The sequence below is a fragment of the Camelus bactrianus genome, chromosome X (genome assembly GCF_048773025.1).
Source record: "Camelus bactrianus isolate YW-2024 breed Bactrian camel chromosome X, ASM4877302v1, whole genome shotgun sequence".
NCBI lineage: Eukaryota > Metazoa > Chordata > Mammalia > Artiodactyla > Camelidae > Camelus > Camelus bactrianus.
In genome coordinates this window covers 16609186-16622202 of record NC_133575.1, presented here as the reverse complement: position 1 = coordinate 16622202, position 13017 = coordinate 16609186, and the positions used below count along the sequence as shown (strand labels likewise).

Below are 13017 nucleotides of genomic sequence, written 5' to 3'. Positions count from 1 at the left end.
TACCGAGTGACAGCCCTTGGAGCTTCCATTCCAGCCATCAGTCAACTGAACTTGGGCTGAAGGGCTGGCTTCCCCACCCCCATACTTCCGTAAAAGGCCTCCAGCTCTCACATGGCAGAGCCAGAAACCACACTCACATGTCCTCTCCCAGCAGGACACACTGTCTCTTCAGACATGAAACATTTAACCATCTATGGCCAATAGATAAGGGATAAAGACTAATAAGACTAAGAAGAAAAAAAACAGAAACACTGAGTGTGAAGGGACCACAGGATGAACACACAGGATCTGAAGCTCCCTAAGCCCTAGGAGGAAGGACAGACGGGTAATTTTATGTATAATATTCAACTTAGACAACTGGAAGCAGGCAAGGCAGGGTTGTCTGAAAGCAGAGGACACAGCATGGAGTCTAAGGAGCATATCTGTCCCTTTGCAATGAACTTAGAGCTGTCAGAATCACTTACTGAGAACCTGAGTTACCAGCATCATCATCTACCACTAAGTGAAGAGTATTTCAGAACTAGGACAAGAAAAAAGGATTTTCCAATAGGCGGAACCAGGAATGATCTCTACCAAGTTAACTCCAGTAACACGACCCACATCTACAGAAAACAGCACCTCGCCATGTGCAGTCCTGGCCTTTCATCTCTAGGCAACGGGGGGGGGGGGGGGGGAGCATCCCCCCAGTCCTCCCTCTGGATCTTGGAGGGCTTCTGTCAAAACAGACCTGGCTTGTTTGGCTTGCTTCACCCAGGAGAGCTCCTGACTCTTTTATTCTATTACCATGCATTGTTGCACAGAGAGGGCCTTGTTCCCTAAAACTTCACCTTAAAGGAAGCACTCACTGAAATGACCACCATGTGATTGGCTGCCACCCACAGATGAGGTCTTTATTAATTAGCTGGCCAGGGCATCGCTGGGACCCCCAAATACAGGGATACGCATACCTGTCCAGCCACATTTATCATCTGATTTCCCAGGGAAATCACATCCGAGAGTATTCAAATAGCTTTCCAAAAGTACTGGGCTATTTCTCACCCATGTTCTATTTCTCATTTTTGAAATAACAAGTAAAGCCTGAAATCAGTGGAATGACTGCGCTAGGTAACTGAGATTTTAAATGGTTCTGGCCGAGTAGAACTGATCTGCCAGTAATGGTTTGAGATTGACAGCAGAGTGAAGGGACCCAGCCTCCCTTCCCCACCATCTAAATACAATGAAACGATGGAAGCAAAAACTGTAGGTCAGGGGTCCGTAACCTGACATCTATGGACAGAATTCTTTGTGGCCCTAAACTTGGATAGGAAAAACCTATGTAGCTTTATTTTCACTAGCCTCTAACTGAAATCCAGCATTTCCTTTAAGCATGAGTGTAGGTGACAAACCATGTTAGCACTGGCAGTACCTATGACTTTGTTAACGAGAAGTCACATGCATTCTTGCCATATTTCAGTTGCTACAGATCTTGTTTATACTCATTATGCTTCAGAATTGTATTTGACCCACAACTAGATCCAGTTGTATAGCAAGTTATTAAAGCACAAATATTAAACCTGAAGTCTTTGAAAAACAATGTAACTTGTTACGTAAAGCAGATATGATTATAAGGTATTTAAAAACATGTTTCTGAGGAGGGGCTCACAGGTTTCACCAGGCGGCCAAAGGAGTCCATGGTACTAAAAAGGTTAAGGACCCGGACAGGGGCTTTCTTACAGCAAATTCAGATTGTTATTAGCCACGAGATCCCTGGGCACATTTCAGATTTTGACAGCTGGCCTACTCAGTGATGTTAACCTCCAATTCACAAAGCTATTTTAAGACTAAGCAAGAGAATGTAAAGGCAAGTTGTGTATTAACCCAAAGCACAGCGATGTAAAAGATGACGTGGTATAAAGGCACGCAGCAACAGGGTGAAATAGAAGGAGCTTAAGTGTTTCTTTGGGGCCTCATAGCAGCTCATGTCAAATAATGCTGCCCAACCAGCCTGGAGAACAGTGCTACTCACATGGTGCTGTTCCAAGACAGGTAAGGAGTGCGTGCTGCAGTGTAGACCAACATACTGCTTCCTTCACTGAGGGAGTCTTGCTGGGGATGAAAAGCTTCAGCCAAAGCAAACAGAACAAAGTGCTTAGAAAATAAAGAGCTGGTTGAAGGACTTCGAGTAGCACTGCTCTAGTCTTGGGCAAAGGCCAAGGATACATCACATCACGCCCTACACACACACTTCCTTCGCCCTATCCCAGGAGTCATGGTAAAAGAATGAAATTGATCAATTGAGATGAACACACACTCTGACATAAGCAATAGTTAAGCAAGGGACTATTCAACTGCACAGGAAGTAGCAGCATTTTAATTTTGCCCAACAGAAACAGCGTGAGCCCAGCCTCCTCCAGCCCAGGCAGATCACCATCAATCAATGTTTTTAAATATTCAATCACATTTTCAGGAGAAAGCAGCATTTCTTTCTTTCTTTTTTTAAATAAATGAATACTTGATACCTGCTGATGTGAATAGAATTTAAACTACAGCCACATTTGTCTTGTCTTTAATTAAAAAGCAGCTATATACTACAGTATATTCTATTTTAGATTATAAAGGAGAATACAACACTAAATAACACTACAGCCATTAAAGTAATATAACAGTGCTTAGATCTTATAACATTTCCTTAAAATGCAGCAAAAGTAGAGGTTGGTTTTAGTTATCAAGGGTTCAATTTGCATGCTTTTAAAACAATTACAAAGATGTTTAAAACAATCAGACATCCTTTCTCCAATACAAAGAAATGAACTGGGTCAGAATTCACCATTATCACTCAAAGTCAAAAATGTGTTTCTTTCCCTTCTTCCTCACATACTACATACCTTATTGTCTCCTGGAGATGTCTTCCACCGCCTGGCCCAATCTGATACATTTCATTTCTAACCCTCAGCTTTTGGCAGGACCTGTGTGTCACCAAATTCACCAGCAGATTTAGCCTCAGACTCAAGCTAGCCTTCAAATATAGTTATGCCACATATTAACAACAACATATCCAGATAGCAGATATACTTGGTTTATTTTCTAAAATGGAAAAAAAAAAAAACAATTCTATTTACCTAAAACTGTGTTCTAACATTACAACAGTACCATCATTTTTAATCTTACACAGTATAGAGAGACTTTAAAAAGCATTCTAGAGGAGTCTGAGGGGGTGAGTAGGACTTCCAATGCTGTTTTTAACACCTCTATGTGCAAGAAAAATATTTGCTGAAAGCCAATCTAGTTCCGACATGACTCTCCTTTTATTAGTTATTGTTTCTTCTCCCGTGCCAAACCAATAAAGAAGAAAAAGCAGGCATACATCTATTTTTTAAAGAATGTTACACACCATGAACCTCTCTCAGGAGGAAGTGCTCCAGGCTGACACTAATTTTATCTCAAAACAGACATTGGCTATTTCATTTTTCATGTTTTGCTCACTGCAAATTCACCATAAATGAAATCATTCCATTGATAAAGCATAAACCTTTTATAAAATAACAGCATAACCCAGTGATTTCTAACAATCCAAGTCAATATAACCTCACCTTTGATGTGGACTGTGCACCCAGAAACACACCACCAAGCTGTTACATGCGCCTCCTTAGGTGAGTTTAAGTTGCCCTTGTGGTTGTGGGCCTCTCCACACATGAACATCTATCATCCAAAAAACTTCTCAAAAAAATTTCACAGCAGCAGCTCAAAGCAATCTTTATCTTTACATCTAATACGCCGGTAAGAGTGGGAAGAGAAATAAGCTTTTGATTTTCAAGTTTACAGTAAGGCCAAATCCTTTCCTATCCTCAGGTCCATTCTATAATGAAGAGCTGGTAGATGCAATAGGTTGTTTATCATTTACCACAGTGCTAAATGAAGGCATTACTACAGTTCAAAAAAGGCCCCAAGGCCATCCTATTATAAAGAGATAAATGGCACCGAGTGATAGAACTAAAAAAAGACCAGGAGACACTTTTATTTTGTGAGATCAGAAGTGAGAAAGAGGGGACCTGGCCGAAATAAAACAACAGACACACAAAATTTCTCATTTTAATTTTAATCGAAGCATTGCTATTCATTTTTTTAAGTCTTTTCTTATAAGCACCAGATTTTAATATCTGTATCAATTTGGGGGGGGGGGAGAAACTCCATCAAGAACTTCCCTCCAGAAGAAAACAATGTTTATCCCTCCAAACAACCCAATTCAAAGTCTACCAAAACAAAAAAAGCCCACACAGAAAAAAAATAACAAAAATCACATTCTAGGGGTTCAGTGCATTTAGCAGCCTTCACTGTGCTGTCTAATCATCCTTCAGCTGACTTTCAAAAAAATAACACCCTAGTTCATCAAAATATACATTTTCCATTTGATTTTTAAATTAAAAAAATAATTAAAAAAGAAACTTGAAGGAATTCATAATCAATTGCCTGACTCGTTTCGATGTCACATATGAAGGTCAGGAAGGCTATTTGCAGCACACACGATTAGGGGAAATTGATTTTCAAGGTTTAGCTTTCTTCCAAACAGTGTAAAATACCCACCTGGCCAGGGAGTCAAGGAATAAGAGGTAATTCAAGGAAGAACAGGCATCACTTAAAATTTGTTTACTGACCTACAAATTGGAAGATGGATGAAAGCTTCAGTGCTTACAGCACTGTGGTAATGAGAACGAAGGCCCCTTAAACAAGGCCACTTTGCAGCCAGGCCGCCTACCACCTGTGACACTGGGTGAGGGGGGGAGAGCAGAGAAAAGGTTAAAGGGACAGAAATATTCTCTCAGGTCACACGACTGCTTCCAAGGACTCTAAAATGGTTTCAGGAATCATATTGGTTGGGGAGTGGGGAGACAAAGACAAGAGGGAGGCGAAAGGTAGGGTGTAGGGGGGATGGGAGGAAAAGAGAAAAGGGGGATGTGGGAGAAGGCAAGGGAGTGAGGAGGAGGAAAAAAAGGGGGAAGCATGGAGAGTAAGAGGAGGGGAGCCGGAGGGTGGAAGCCTTTTCTCCAAATGCTATCACCTGATTTCTAAAGACTTTCAACATTGTTATCAACCAAGACCTGGCTGTAACAAGCGCTCTGGGGAGGAACCCTGACGAAGGTGGAGGTCCACAGGCCGCGAGGAGCCTGGCCAGCTGCCACCCACCCCCCAGCCTCGGTCACAGAGCTCAGGCTCCCAGGTTGGGGCCTCACTGGCAGCCAGCAGCAGTCACAGGGTCTCCCTGGAGAATGAAAGCTGCTGTCACAGGAAGCTGGACCCTGCCACCTCCAGTAAGGAGGCTTTGGTCTACAGACTCCGGTCCATTTTTTAGGAGGAAATGCACTATAAATTTCCAATGACAATGCTCTCATTTGGTTCTTCTCTGGGTTCTTCCCTTATCTCTCTGGACCTACTTTACTAAGTGAACTAATGGAGAACCTCAACATTAACTTGGCGATCCTCAGCATTATTTTTAGCTCTGTCTCTACCGCAAGCCAGAATCAAGTGAAGTGTAGAAACGAATATTAAAGTAGGATAATTTTCATATGAAAGCAGAATGAGCTTCTCCAGTCAGCCTGCTACAGCCAGGGTGGTGTTTTAGGGCTGAACCTCACACATCAATCCCTGGGCAGGCTGCTGGAGACAGGTCCCAGCCCCGCCCTCCAGTGTTTCTAACTGGGCAGCAGCCTAGGGTAGGGCTGGAGAATTTGCAGGTCTCAACAGTTCCCAGGTGATGCCGTAGTTCTGGGGACTGCCTGTGAGAACCTGTGGGGCCAGATCGTTAAAACGACCTGGGAAGTTGTGGCAGGCCGCTCTCCACAATCTGAGGGTGGGACCAGGAATCAGTATTTTTTTTAAAGCTTCCAGGGATTCCAATGTGCAGCCAAGTCTGAAAACCAGGGTCTTATATACTACAGAACTAATTCTGTTTGTTTAAAATGTTAAATAGGCATGGGATTTATATGGATGTTCTGATTTGGCAACAGAATGATATGGTCAAAGGATATAATTCCAAGTATGAAGGGACACAGACAGTCTCCTTCGAGAATTCCACAGGACAATACAGGCGCCCCAGCTGTTCTTCATAGAGTGACAGGGCTTCCGTCAAATTGACACAGTTCCCCTAAATCAGAGAGAGAGAAGCAAACAATAGGATTCGTAAGTCCTTCTGAGGGTCCCACTCATTTTAAGGTCTCCAATAAATGAGAACAATTATAGCTTTAGATAAAAGTTCATCTCTGAAAATGAGATAAGGCTTTAGTACTTTCACAAATTGCACTGAGTTCTATTTATAGATCCATTAGGTCATTATCTTTCTACCTCATTTACCGAGCCATTTTCAAATTATTAGAGTATGAAGCAATAGAAAGCAGTGAGACCAATTTCTCATTAGTGACACAGTCATTATATCAACACCATGCAATTAGCAAAGATTCATACACATAACCCATTCAAAATAAGTTTTCCCAATAGTCACCACTGTGTTGAGAATGAAGTATCAAAAAGATAATGTTCTGGATTTCCAGAATGGCTTAAACTATGACCCTCCTAAGAGTCTAAGACATTGACACAGAACTATATTCATACCCCCTGTGCTTTCCCCTAAACCTGTGATTTATTTTAAGGTATAAGAGAACAAAAGTCTGTTCAGGATATATACACTAAGGATATTCCCCAGTTCTAGTCTTTGTCAAACATTTTCTCTTGACTTCATGGTTCTTTTTTCCCTTTCTTGTCAGTTTTTTTGTTTGTTTGTTTTTGCCTCCCCAGCACCTAAGGGTGGTCAATGAGACAGTGGAATTCTGCCAGCAAAGTTTTTTTTTTAAGCTGAAGTATACTTGATTTACAGTATTGTGTTAGTTTCAGGTGTACAGCGAAGTGATTCAATTATATACATATTTTTCAGATTATTTTCCATTATAGGTTATTATAAAAATTGAATATATTTCCCTGCACTGTACAGTAAATCCTTGTTGCTTATCTATTTTATGTATAGTTTGTCTCTGTTAATCCAATACTCCTAATTTATCCTTCCCCTTCTCTCTTCTCCTTTGGTAACCATAATTTTATGTCTATGAGTCTGCTTCTGTTTTGTATATAAATTCATTTGTATTATTTTTTAGGTTCCACATAAGTGATATTTGGTTCAGGACAATCAAGTATAAACAGAGTGACCCTGCTCCTTCAACTTTCTTCCAGCCTATAACTTAGATGTGTTATTTGGAGCTGCAAAAGCCACTATGACCATAAAAAAATAAAAATAAAAGATGAAGAGAATCAGATGCTGACCAAGACACAGTAGAGCTGCTGAACAAACACAGTATCTGCCTAGGTCTAGAGCAGTGATTCCCAATCTTTAATGTGCATATGAATCATAGCGGGGGCTTTGTTAAAATGCAGATTTTCATTCAGTAGGTCTGGGCTAGGGCTTATCATTTGAGCACAATTTTCCCCCAAGGGCTTTTCATAATGGATTTAGAAAACATGATGGGTATTTTAATATTACCTATTTCCTTTTAACCTCTGAAGTTAACATTTGGAAGAATACTGAATATATGTGCTGATCCCATTCCTTCATAAGACCTTCACTATCAGTATGCCTCAAAATAACCAAGTACAATGTGTAAGATGAAAATTATTCACAAATAAAGTAGCCTGTGATGTAAGCATTCCTCAGGATGGCATTTCCAAACCAACCAGCCAGCCAGCCACGGGCAAGTGGGTAGACAGAACTATTCCGAGAGCTGGCCTTGGCGGTTTTAACTTAGCACATTCGCTCAGCATGTTGTCATCCTTCAGTGCCAGCCTGTTTAGTAACCCATCATCTAGGGTCCTGCAGTGGGATTTGGCCAAAGTGCCCTTCACCAGCATATAATTTGGTTTCAACATCAAGTTCACCACGAGAGTATATAAACACCACATGTGTAATTTAAGATTCACAAATAGAAAACACTGCCTGGTTGTTTTTAGAACACCTCACTCCTAGGGAAGCTATAGAATGGGAATGCCACCAAGGTTCACAGTTTAAGATTTTCCTTGCCATCTTAAAGTTGACACCACGCTCTCTCTTTACAGAAGGTATATGGGAAGACTGCCTAATAAAGAATGTGGTAAGGAAATAGGTTAGTTTCAATTTGTTTTTCCCCAACACTGTCATAAAGCAGTTTAAAAAAGAAAAAGAAAAAACACAGATACCTATCCAAAAAAAGTGACATGATATATTTCACTGTCCTGGGTATTTAAATGAAACTACATTGTTCTTAAGGCACATGGGAGATGCAGAACAAAAATCTAATAGAAAATAATTAATCTATTAAGGATGAGAGGAAGGGAATAATGTGGCAAGATACGGGCACCCCTAGTGGGTAAATCCCAATACAGTAGTTTCTGTCCTAGAAGGTTCTCCTTGCCCCAAGTTACCTGTGGGTGACATTTGCTTTTTTACTTTATAGATTTCAGTATTGTACCTTTTAAACAGCTTGTGTGATTTCTGTAATATTAAAGAAAACAAAAACAAAAAAAACAGCACAGCTCTGGAAGAATATATCCTTAGTAACACCATCTTTATCAAGTTCAAAAGCAAGCAAAATTAAATACTACGATGAGTTAGTAAACCACACATACGTGAAACATCTATGAAGAACAGCACAGAACAATAGAAAAAAAAATAACACTAAAGATGAGTTACTCCCGAAGGTGGTCAAGAGATCGGGGGGGAGGTAGACATGTCAGGGGTACTGGTACTGTCCAGGTCTGCAGGGGGTGAGCGGTTAGTATTTTTGTATCATAAGTTACATGAATGTCACATGAATGTCACATACATATTTTTGTACTTTCAAATAACTTAGTTTTGGTTTTGTTTTTAATGGGGAGTAGGGTAAAAGGCGGAGGGAGGCCAAGCCACAGGATCTGCCTCCTCATCCCTAAAAGCAATTCTTCCCCAGATTCAAATTGCCTTGGCCAACCTGCCAGAGGTGGCTGCACCCCCACACTCCAGGACACTTTTCCTAGTTTTGTGGCCCCTTGACAAGGCTGTCTGCAGGTAGCCACAGTGACACCAGCGACACCAGGAATTCACCACTGTAATGCAAGCAATTTTAGGCAGGAACATTTAGCTTTTGTCTGTCACCAAGTAAGAGGTCCAACATTTTCATCCCATCTTTAACCTTATTCCATTCTTAAGCTACAGGCTCAGGGAAGAGGTTGGTTGTGAATCCAGGCCATCTCCTGAGCATACCATGTGGCAGCATAAGAAAACATTACACTGTGGCAATGACATCAGTACATCCCAAGTCAAACCACACTGTGCTCCTGACTTGACTACTGCTTCTTCAAAGGCCTACGCCCCCAGTCTGCATGACACATTCAACAACCCAAGGTCCAGTGGGATTCCTGGGTATCATAAAATAGGATCGCCTTGAGTTTCCAAGTGTTATGAACAGAGGGACAGGAAACAAGTCCTAATACATCTTTTGGACAATTCTTAGAAACCAGCACAGCCCTGAGTATTTAATGGCATTTTTGGTAAAAGTTGGTTGGCAAGGGGAAGTTATCAAAACCTCGATCATTATAATTACAAATGGGCAGCGGTCAATTGTCAAGCAAGCATTTCCATGACTAGTCCATACTGAGAAAGCCAATCCCCCAGGAAAGCAGTCTACCAGGCAAATAGTCACAACAAAAGATAATAGTCACACTTTCTTCCTAATTGCACCTGTTGTCTTCTACAAACTGACTGGTCTGCAGTAGATCCCAACTTTTTCAGCCTTTTTGGATTAAAGACCCCAGAGCCTCATTCTCCCTCCAGTTAAGTTCCTTGAGATGTCTTTCTATTGGCAGGAACATAAAAAGAACTAAATTCTGTCAATATATGCTCTGACTGAGAAATATCCACTCATGAAAAACCTAATTCACTGAATTTGGGTTGCTTTTACAAGAATAAGACGACTTTGAACAGGTTTCACTGTAGATTTCCTGTAAAGCAGGGGTCAGCAAACTTTTGTCAAGGACCAGACAGAAAACATTTTAGGCTTTGCAGGTCCTGTTGTTCATCACAGGTTTTCCAAGCTGCTGCTGGAGCGCGAATGCAGCCAGAGCTGCTGTGACGAACAGACGTGGCTGTGTGCCAAGAAAACTGCAAAAACAAGCAGCAGGTGAGATGTAGCCCATGCTTCACAGATACCTGCTTTTAAACAGTCAGTTCTAGAATGTGTTTCAAATTTCAAAACATCAGGGGTTTAAAAAAAAAAATCCGTTCATAGACAGTTGCCTCTTCTCAAAGCTTCCCAACACTGTCACCAAGTGTGAGGTCTATGAAAATCTGCCACGTGTTGGGGGGGCTTACGTGCAGGGGGAGGAGGAAGAAAACAGGCTGGGCTAGACATTAAATCAAGGTGTCTCTCAGAGTTGCCAAGTTGCTTTCGGGATTATCTTAGATCTCATCAGCTGTCGAGGGTCTGCTTAAAAATGCCTCCTCAAGAGAATAAGGTTAGGCTCTCTCTAGCAGTTCTTGACTTTTAAATATACCAGTGCTTTAAAAAAAAAAAAAAAAAAGGCGGGGGGGATGTAGGAGTCTCCTGAAAATGCTTAAGAATTACAGGGACCAGAGGGCAATACTAAGTAAATGCTTCTCTTCTGCTTATGGATCAAGGGGTCTTTGTACCCAGTAAAGAGAATGAATCATCAATTAGCTGCTTTTGCTGTCCTTTTCAAAATGTTAAGGACTTCAGTAGGAGATACACTAACTTCAGTAGGAGAAACACTAACTTCAACCTTTCTTTTAAAGTTAAGAATCCTGTAGAAAATGACGAAAACACAATCTGCTTCCATCTGGTGGCAGCAGCTCATACTACAGCCAAAGCAGTTAACGAAATTTTTGTTGATGGCTTTTCCATTAAGAATGTCCTAGAGGATGGGGGGGGGGGGGGAACACACAATCTCTGTCTCCATCTGGTGGCAGCAGCTCATACTACAGCCCAAGCCCAAGGCTGATAAATCGGGGCAGCTGCGTAACAGGACACAACAGAACCCATTAATTCCCGAAAGATAACATGTCAGCGATTTACAAACTCAGTGCTTGAGAGAATATAATCCAATTATGCTGTTCTATCCTTAACAAACCTAAATTTCAACAATACGCATTCAAATTTCAAAATACAAAATCTCTTTTTCCCCCCCGGTACAATAGGGCTTTATTTATCCACTTCTATACTACATCTTCAACTACCTTCTTTCATATTGAGAATGCTGGGCATGATGGAATTAAAATATTGCATAACTGCTCAATTGCTGTATGCCACATGACAAATACAACCACCTCTGAATAACAATACTAATACCATCACCTCCAATATGATTACTGAAAATGCATACAGATGTTTGCATATGCTTGTCCCATTCTCTCCCGCCCACCGTTATTTGTAGTAGTTGAGCCACCTCTACATTGTCAGAGCACATAGCCGTCACATACTGTACCTCCTTCCTTTTAACCTTCATCTCCAAGTTAACTAGAGTTAGTGCTACCACTTAGTCTTCATGTCAATGTCTCTCTAGGTATTTTGGTTGTCTGAAACACAAAATACAAAATTATCTTTGAGTTTGGGGGAAAAACAGTTAAGTAGTCTTTACCTGTGTAAAATATTTCCCATTCTGTTTCAATACTTTCATTGAGAGGTCAAGAATCAGTCTGAGAAACTCCCATGTAGAATCTGGATGTTAAAAAAAAAAATTTGTTTTATAAACGTAGGTTTTTCATGCCTCAGAAACATCTAAAGTCCAACATTCACATGAATACTCAACAATACAAAAAAATAGTCATGCACTTAAGATCTAATATTCGAGAGCTTATTCGTGGATGGTAAGGTACCGTCATATATTCTGTGTTCTGCACACACGTGCACATACATGCATGTACAGGCAAAGTCAAAAGCAAACGTGCGTGTACGTGGCACTGTTCTCACAATACCCAGCAAGATTTGACACAAAGGCAGTGGTTGAAATCTGAAAGACAACAGCTTTAAGTAAGGGGGAAAGCAGCAGCATCCTGAGAGAGAAATCCCAAGGGTCAGCAAGGGTCACGAGGTGTGGACCCAAGTCTGGCAACTCAGCAGGCAGACCAGGTAATAAAAAAACATTAACATGGAAATCCTAAGCATGCAGTGATTTCGAGTGTATGGCTTGAGAAGGGGAATTGTGCCTGGTGTTGCTTAGAAAGGTCACCAGATTGTCCCAGTATAAGGTAAAAAAAATCAGATTATGTAAATCAACGATCAAACAAGCTAATGCCTCAATGGTATGATTATGAATCATTTTATTTCATGTTTGCTTTAAATGACTAAGTTAATTTTGTTCATTTAGTGGCAGAACAGGATTTGACCAAAGCCACATCCAGTTATCTTTCCACACTGGGCCTCAGTTTAACTACCTTTAATAAATGAAGGAACTTCACTAGATAATCTCTTAAGATCCTTTCCTTCTCATATGGTGCCAAGAAAAACATTTCCATCAACGTTACCTTGGTTGAAAACAAAAAAAAACCAAAACAGAATCTACCTTCTTCTGGAGATGTGGAGATTGGAACAGCTGTCAAATCATTAATCACATAATCAAACTCTCTCCCTTCTTTGGCGTACCTCTTCAGGACTGGAATACAGTCTTCTATTAGAACCTTCCAGAGAGAACAGGAAGAGAGATGGGTGAGCCAACACATGTGGAAGTAGTTAAACCCGTGTAGAAGGAAGGGGGAGATGCACACTGGGGCTGAGATCCACAGCACCTGCCATCCGAACAGAAATGGCTTCCATTCACGCCTGCTACTGGCTGAAATTCAGGGCTCAGCGCTGGCTTTAAGTGCTTCTCATTTACCCTGAACTCATTTCAGGTTCTGTGATCATCCCCATTTTACAAATGGAGAAGAAACACACGAGAAAGGTCACAAAGTTTGCTCAAAGGCACCCAATCAGAAATGGAGCCAAGAAGTACACCTAGATCTGAACACCAAGTTCATAGTCATCTATGCTGCCT

General features: G+C 41.1%; 1 protein-coding gene across 2 annotated transcripts in view; it reads right to left on the bottom strand.

Annotated features, from left to right (window-relative positions):
* Positions 1 to 4059: 4059 nt before the first annotated feature.
* SMS (spermine synthase) overlaps positions 4060 to 13017 on the bottom strand; it is a 43353-nt gene continuing 34395 nt past the window's right edge. The window contains exons 8-11 of one of the 2 annotated variants that reach the window (XM_074360063.1): positions 12547 to 12661; positions 11623 to 11702; positions 6003 to 6118; positions 4060 to 4545 (exon numbers count right to left, since the gene is read on the bottom strand). In XM_074360063.1, the coding sequence (XP_074216164.1) occupies positions 4521 to 4545; positions 6003 to 6118; positions 11623 to 11702; positions 12547 to 12661 (336 nt within the window). In that variant the 3' untranslated portion in view covers positions 4060 to 4520. Of the gene's footprint in view, positions 4561 to 6002; positions 6119 to 11622; positions 11703 to 12546; positions 12662 to 13017 lie in introns of both variants that reach the window. The other variant, XM_074360062.1, reaches the window with a different exon arrangement.